This window comes from Nicotiana tabacum, unplaced genomic scaffold (genome assembly GCF_000715075.1).
Source record: "Nicotiana tabacum cultivar K326 unplaced genomic scaffold, ASM71507v2 Un00050, whole genome shotgun sequence".
Classification (NCBI taxonomy): Eukaryota; Viridiplantae; Streptophyta; class Magnoliopsida; order Solanales; family Solanaceae; genus Nicotiana; species Nicotiana tabacum.
In genome coordinates, this window is record NW_027438288.1 from 190,582 (window position 1) to 199,021 (window position 8,440).

Genomic DNA, 8,440 nt, shown 5'->3' on the forward strand with positions numbered 1-8,440 from the left:
ACTCAAATCTAACCAAAAATGACTTAATATCATCAAACGATGCAAAAGAAACTGATTCCGCCTCCCAAATCTTGGTCTCTTTCTTTCATAGCTTTCTTACTTATTTCGTGTGATTGCCATCACTTCAGCACAATTGTGTTGTTCATTGTTTAGGACTGAAGCTAAGTAGCAATCAAGCTAACTTCGCTGTCCTCACGGAACCTTTCAGAAAAAGGGTCCCGTGACACAAAGCATGAATTGGATAAGCATAATGCAGCATATTGGATTAAGTTACAGTTCTTTATACTGCCATCCGACTGATCCATAAATTTGGATAGTGCTCATTGTTTCCAAGCAACAGGGGAAACAATCCACCAAAGAGTAACAATACAATAATAGCTTCCTGTCTTTTTGCTAGTAAGAGTAACAGTACAAATAGGTAGTCCCTGTCAGTTTTCAACCACGACAATCAGAGATTCTAAACTGGTACACATAGGTAAGTGGAGAAATAAAAAAAACAGCAATTAAGAAATTTCCTGAAAGCACATTTGAACCAGATATGAATATGCACAACTAAATTCTTAATCAATAGGTGACATTTGAGCAGGCACACTGGAGCTCATCTTCACGAGTCATCCTACATTCTTCACGTCGCTGAACCTCTATCGGGCTAAATCTCTGTAGGCATTTGCTTCTCAAAGCATTGCGCTTCACAAGCTTACTCAGGATACATGCCATGGCAACCTTTGCTCCCAAGTTAGAGAGCCCTCTAGACATGCAGATTGCACCACCCAGGAGCATCAGCATATTTGGCACCACATTCTTTAATGGCTCTTTTGTTTGCTCCCTCGGACTGCATTCATGTGAAACTCCACAGCAATAGTCACTATTTGTGCAGGTTTCTGGATTGATTAAGCTCCTTGTGTGGTTTAAGGTGTCCAATCCAAGTGGAACCTTCATTTGACGAGAGGGGGAAAAGGGTAAGGAAAGGAAAGATCAAAAACCATGTCAAAAAGACATAAACATTTAGGGTTAGAAACTGGCACTACCTTTCGTCCAGATTATACATTATTCTACTGGTAATGAGAAAGATAATTAGTCCAGGTATGCAATAATAGCAGCACACTGTCCTCGTACCTGCTTATCATTTTTGGAGGGAGGCCACATTGAAGTAAAAAGGGAAAATTGACTTTGAGAAGGAAGATGCTTCTGTTTCTCTCACTGCCAAGTTTTTTTTATGTCTATTTTATTTAACTTTCCTTTTCCTAAAAGAATAGTGAAAGGGGTGAAACTCATGTACATCCCCCAAGTTTACTCTAAAAACCAAACTCAACCTCCAATTTTGAACAATTGTCATTTCCATCCTATCATCCTTCGTAATGTCTATTTTACCCTTGACATTTTCAACTCTCCATATATGTAATACCTTTTTGATATTATTTAGATATTTTTTAATGCAAGTATTTATTCATAAGTTAAAAATATTGTATCTTATTATATAATTTAATCTAAGTTCACTAACATTATAAATAAAATAATTATATTATGAATTTATTACAAAATGTATTCCTACTTTATTATTATTATTATTTTACTATTATGTATATTAAAATGCATATAATATATGTCAGTGTGTGTGTGTATGATTTTAAGTTCCACTATTTTTATTATTCTCTATGCGTATACAAATTTTTGAGTTTTGATTGTTATTACTAGATTTTTTCTAAATTTTAATTAAAGTTCATGTAAAGTATAAATAGATAATTTTTCAAATTTATTATAAAATTTACCTCTATTTTACGCCCATTATTTTTTTTATTACATGCATTGTATAATTTATAAATTTCACTCTCTTTATTCTCAATTTTATAAATAGATTGAGTTTTGATTGCTATTAATAAAATTACTGATACGAATAAATTATTTATTGCAATTTTTTATTTTTCTCATTTATTTCACTATTGAACATCATTAACTTATATGCTTAACTACTACTTCTCACTTTTTTTGGTCTCGAAAAAGTTTTTTTTAATTTGTCTATAGGTAAGTCGATAACATAAATTAAAATAAGAAATATCATTATATTAAAGAATAAAAATTGTAGAGGGTAAAATAGGTACTTTAAGAAGTCACTTTTGATATGAGGAGTAGAATGATAATTGTTCACAGTTGGAGGATGAGTTTGATTTTTAAAGCAAACTTGGGGGATGTAAATGATTTTCACCCATAGTGAGTCCCGTTAAGAACTTTAAAAGAAGTATAGCTCTGACCTTTTGAATTAACGTGACGGCACTCACACCTGAAGTCAATTGAGAATGGTCAAGGGCAGAGTACTGACGAAGTGCATCATCCATTTTACGGACATAGTTCCATATGCCCTTTGCAAAGGCTAGTTTTGCCATTTCAACATTCAGACCAGCATCTTCTTGGTGTACCATTTGGATCTCACAGGCATTCCTACCAGAAACTGAAAGCAACTTCACAAGGAAACAACTCAGTACTGCACCACCTTAGAATCCTAAAAGTACTAGTAAAAGGAATCATTATATTTACTAATATTCCAATGGCTGATAGAATTATGAATTTTACACCAAGACCATGCACAAAATTAATTTTTATTATAAACTAAACGTTCTTATTTTCTTTTTCTTTTTTTTTTGGTAAGTAAATTAAACATTTTTCTCTTTACATACAGTTTAGACTTGACGATGCTAAGGAAAAGGCGTGACAAAATCTTTCCTTAGCATGACCACATATCTTGTCAGTGATATGTTCCTCAGTCATGACTAAACCGGGATATACATACAACCCAGAAATGTTTTGATCAAGCTGCTTCATATAGTATCACAAGGCCCTGAAAACATATAGCCCCTAAGATGAAACAAATAATTAAACATTTAAAAGGGAAATAGCTCACATGAAGTCTAAATTCACAGAATGTGTCATGATCCCAGCTATGTTTATGCTGTCAAGAGATGCTTAAATCAGTTTTTATTGCAAGAGGAGAAATAATAACAAGGAAAACATCAAAAACCTGCCTTTCTTGATTCTCCAACCAGATCTAAAGAGCCCAACCCTGACATACTTCTTCCTTCTTTGTGCCGAAGGATATTCACATGCCTATTAGCAGTAAAATGCCAAATTATTTAGCAGACATAATAAATAAACTAAGATATGTGTAACAGGAAAAATCGAAACAAGAATAGATATAATGCTGAGTTGCGACACATGAATGATTGAAACATATGTAAATAACCTTATGCAAGAACACCAATCGCTTCTTCCTTTTATCTCTTACTTTTTTGTGTAGGGAGGGAGTTTCCAGATTCATCAGAAGAATTTTCAATCTAAGGTAATTTAGAGGGACTCTTTCGGAAAGGATCGTCTTTCTTAATAAGTTCTCACTGCAATATTTACTTGAAATAACAAGAGAACTGCGTAATTTGGGAGACATAGCACCATCAAGAAAAATATCTCGAGAGAGTCGTGTAGGGCGAGTCAGTTCTACGAGATCTTGATGTCCAACAATGTCGAACTTTATTAAGTACCTTGGTAAAACAGTAGAAGGATCCATCATTGGCTTCCCACACTCTCCAAGCTAATACGTACTCTCTTGGAGTCAATAGTGGAAACTTTTTTATCATGAGGCCAATCTCAGTTCCACTGCTAGTATCCACCTGCAACTGCTTATGCTCAATCAAGGTTTTGTCCCAAATTTTCCGGAAATCATTGTCCATGTAAAAATCTCTTAGCATCTCGACAGAGCAATTCTCAAATACAGTTACACTTAGATATTTAAGAGGTGCATCCTGAAGCAAAAAAGAGATAAAAACCGAATATCATTACCTCATTACTGACACAGATAGAAATAACTTTTTTCCCACAAATTAGACAGCACTAAGATTTAATAAATAAATATAGTTAAAAACAAGCTAATCCAGATACTTTGTATCACTTCACTTAATACAAAGAGCCATTAAACAGAAGGTGAAGCCATTATTGCACAGCAGTAGCTACAAGTAGCCATGCATACATAAATGCATGCACTCCCATGCTCATACAGGCCTGCAAGTGTTGTACTATGTTCATTGACCCCATTCAGTCACTTTAAATCCTTTAGAAGTATTCAATGGCAACATTTCCACCATGCGGTTACTCCATTTCTTTTAAGAGTTTCAAAGGCACACAAGTATGTTAACAAAAGGTGAAAGAATTACTTCTGTGATTAATAGTTCACCTAATGGACACTTTTCTGCTGCTTTAAAAGTTTAGTTTACTGATAGTTTCAGCCATTAAGGATAAATATGTTTACTACACTGAATTCTGTGAAAGTAGGCAATTCAGCAAGTCCCTAAGAGATAAAAGCACAGAGAAAAAATATAATAGTAAGAAGACTAACATAATGAGAATCTGAGCAACCCACCTTCTGCTTACAACACCGTGCATAGTAGGAAAGACGGTCTGTTCTCCGGTTAATGACATCTTCCCATTTCTCGTTAGCATGGAATTTCTTATTTATGTCGTCAATCAAATTCTTCAGATCTAGTTCAGATATCACTGTAGTGATCCTGAGGAGATACAAGGATGTTAAAAAGAGGAGAATATTAAATGAGAAATTATGGATTGAGTTTTTGGATATAGTGGTGTGCACTGTGCATAGTCTTAGTATTGTTAACTTCAGTACAAATCAAAACAAGAAATTCTCCATTCAAATATGCAAGTCTTTAGGATGCTTAGGGACTAACAAATACAGCCAAATTTTCCACTAAAAGAGATTGAAGACAAGGTTCACATAGGAGACCATATCTACTACTAGAGCATGGCTATTCTTCAAATAATGCAATAATAAATTTTGTTTACCAAGATCCGCTGCTTTTGAGTCAAGACCCATATCTACACAAGAGCATGGAAATTCTCCTAAGTACTGTAGCTCACACTACTGAGCTCGGGTGTTTTTCCTTTCTGTTATATACGCTATACCTGCGCTATTTCTTATCTGTACTAAGAGGATCATAATTATTTTCCCGGACATAGTTACCTTCAGCTTCTCACCCTAAGATACCTCCAGAATGCCAACAGAGCATCCAAAGAATACTTTATCTCAAAAAAGACATCCAAAGAATGAACTGCACTAAGTTAATGCTTTAATTAGATTAATCGACAAAAATCATGCTAAATAAATGCGCATAGCACTGATAACTAGTGTCTCATTTATATTTTTTGATTAGTAAGGTAATTTAACTAGCGTTTCATTTATTGAAAAGGAGAAAAACTTGTGTAGAAGAGGTACACAACTCACTAGGAGCCGTACCAATATGTTGCTCTTCAAATGAGCATCTAATGGCTTATACCTCTTCCTCAGAGACTGGGTACACCGAAACTAAACAAAAAATTAAAATGTTAAATATTTAGTTGAAAGGGATCTTTATTTCCCCCAAAAACCATATATTTGTCTCCCAAAATTGTCCATTTCACAGCATGTGGGATGAATTTCCCAGACTTGTACCTCTTCCTCAGACCTTTTCCTCTCTAACTCCACATCATTTCCTTAACTATGCTCAGCATGATCTAGGCAATTTTAGATACTTTTTTTTATGAAGTGTCCCATAGTTTAGATACTATTTTGTGATGTAGCAACAAGAATTGTGTCTTCCCCAGTCTCTTTACAAAGAAAACACTAATTAATGTGTCGCATTCTCCTGAGATTATAATTTACACTGCAGGAATTTTTAGTCTAGGGTGAATTCCCAAAATCACTATGTTTAGCAAGTTTATCGGTTCGCAACCCAACTTAAATTTTTCATGGAATAGGTGTCATAGCAAGTACTGATAAAAGAAAAGGTATCATAGCAAGTAGCCATCAGGATATACAAGGGAGCCATGCACCTTCCTTAATCCACTAAAAATTAAAATCAAGCAATTCAGTAGCAAAAAGGGCCGTTTTGCAACCAATCTCTATTTATGGTACTAATGAGCTGAGAAACTAGAGAATCCTGGTACTAGTAGGGTATGTGAAAACTACGCCTAATAGTTACACCAATACAACAACAACAACAACAAACCGAAATAACGTTGAAATTTCATCAGAAAAATGATACAGTTAAACGCTATTGCATCTTTCTTTTTCGAAACAACAATAAAAAGAAATTCATTATTTTTTTCTACGATTGAGCATAAACTTACAATGAAAACAATATGAAAAGAAGAAGAAGATACCGGACATCAGAAAGAGCAGAAGAGGTAGAGACATCAGGATAACTGTTGGATTCGGCATGTGGACGCGCAGAAGGTTGTTCTCTAAATTGGAAGGCGGGTACGGCAAATCGAAGACGAGAGCTTAGCAAATGACATATCAGTATGATCACTATAACAGCTAGGGTATAACCGTAGGTATACGAAGTCAGCGTCCATCCGTTTCCTCCTCCATCAATCTTTTCTCTCCAAAATTTTGATACTACAGGTGAAAACCAAATCGCAATCGCAGTGCACATTCTCTATATGGAACTGGTCAGCCTAGCAATTCCCGTCCTCCGACCTACCAATTTCTATAGCATCGCTCTCCGGCAACTCCCCTTCTATCTCTAGCGCTAGCAGTTTCACGTAATAATAAATAATAAATAATAAATGAAAATTAATAGGAGTAAATAAAAGAGAAAGTTTGGCCCGTACAAATTGGATAAACTCATAAACCCATCTGCAGGGTAATTTTGGAAATAATTATCAAAATGGTCCTCAATATATTAAGGTGATTTAATTGTCCTTTACATATCACTCTTAACAGAAATTGCCCTCACGTACGTAAAGGGCAGTTGCATTTGATCCTAACTTGTAAAACTAAGATCATGTTTGGAAAGCAACCTAGGAATTAAATTTGGGTATAATTACACAATTTGATATGTTTGTCTTGACATGTTTATCTCGGCAAGTAATTACTTAGTCAGCATGGAATTGAGTGTAATTATACTCTCCAAATCTCAAGAGAAAGGTAAGAATTTGTGGTAATTATATTGTGTAATTACAAGGTTACTTTTTGATCACGCCCAACTATGCCTTATAAAAAGGACTAAGCGGTCGCTGCAAATATAACCCGGTTCAAGTCCGGAGTCGAATCCCACAGGGAACTAACCTATTTACTACAACTTTAAATAATGTTAATGATAAGCTCAGACAACTTCCGGATGCAAGAGTTTTATGAATAATCAGTGAAATTTATTTAGCTAAGGAAAAATGATAATAAAATTAGCAATAATCAAGACTAAAGTTGAATTCAAAGGTAAAAGGATCTAGTGCTATTGATTTTCCCAATTGCCGGATTAATTCTTAACTCTTTAGCTATAATCTCACTATAATACTCTATGAGGATTATGAGTTCCGGGCTACCGTAATTATCTCTCGATCAATTACGATAATTTACTAGAAGCATTCTCTCGAAGTACTCTAGTTAACAATTTATGCAACTCAGAATTATCCCACCAAAGCTTCGTTATTTCTAACCCCACTTTTAAATTCAAGTAATTAATCTCTTAACTTACCCAAAAGTGGCGTTGCTCAACAACAATCTAACCAAATGTTCTTTCTCAAGCAACACAAGGTAATTAGACATGATAAATCAAGGGCTCTTTCAATTAACCATAATACAATACGTAGTTGAATAATCATAGAACAAATACGGCTCAATTATAACAAAATAGAGTCAAGACTTTATCCAACAATTGGTTCCATCAACCCTAGATAATAGATTTAGCTACTCATACTAATGGAAAACAAATCACTAAAATAATTCCTAATCAACAAATAGAAGTATGAAGAAGAAAATGAAAACTATTAGGAAATTATCCGTCGTCTCTCCCTTGTTCTTGCCTCTAAAATCTTCTAAAACCAGTTATCTCCCACTTCTGGGCGAGTTTAGGCTTCATATAGGTTTAGGTTAGTCGCCTAGGAAATTACATAATTAACCCTGCGTGTTTGGCTTTCGTCCGCCCGTCCGCGGCCTTGGATTCGACTGCGGATCCGACCGCGGATTTCCACTGCCTCACTTCCTTGAGTTTGCGGGACAATTCACGGCCCACATCGCGGCCGCGCACCTGGAGGGTCGTCTCGCTTGCTTTTCTCGCTCCTTTTCGACCGGGCTAACCTTCGATTGGATTTTCACACTCCATGTTGACTCCAAAATACTCGTTAGCTCCTTCCTAGCTCGGAGTAGTTCCTGCAAAGCATCAAATTCTTAATTAGAGCATTTTATTATCTTTTAGCATTCAAATATCAATAAAGTGCGGCTAAATTAGAGTGTAAATAGTGTCTAAATTGCATAAATATAGCCTACTATCAACACCTCACACTTAAACCATTGCTCGTCCCCAAGCTATCAAAGCACACTCTAAGAGGCATAACTTCACTGAGCGACTTCCCTACTCGTCACACCAAGAATATTTCACATAAATTGAGGACATCAGTGCAATAT

At 35.3% G+C, this 8,440-nt stretch overlaps 1 protein-coding gene across 2 annotated transcripts; it reads right to left on the bottom strand.

Annotated features, from left to right (window-relative positions):
• Window positions 1-260: 260 nt before the first annotated feature.
• On the bottom strand, window positions 261-6,598 carry LOC107775624 (uncharacterized). Of its 2 annotated transcripts, XM_016595373.2 has the most exons (7): window positions 6,196-6,598; window positions 4,403-4,547; window positions 3,528-3,788; window positions 3,018-3,099; window positions 2,250-2,446; window positions 1,029-1,116; window positions 261-933 (listed from the first exon to the last, which is right to left on the bottom strand). In XM_016595373.2, the coding sequence occupies exons 1-6, from the start codon at window positions 6,468-6,470 to the stop codon at window positions 1,075-1,077; spliced, it is 1,002 nt and encodes a 333-aa protein (XP_016450859.1). In that variant the 5' UTR covers window positions 6,471-6,598; the 3' UTR covers window positions 261-933; window positions 1,029-1,074. The 2 variants fall into 2 exon arrangements, with proteins under 2 accessions (XP_016450859.1, XP_016450858.1); XM_016595372.2 differs by lacking the exon at window positions 1,029-1,116 and having other exon boundaries at window positions 6,196-6,597.
• Between the last annotated feature and the right edge of the window lie 1,842 nt (window positions 6,599-8,440).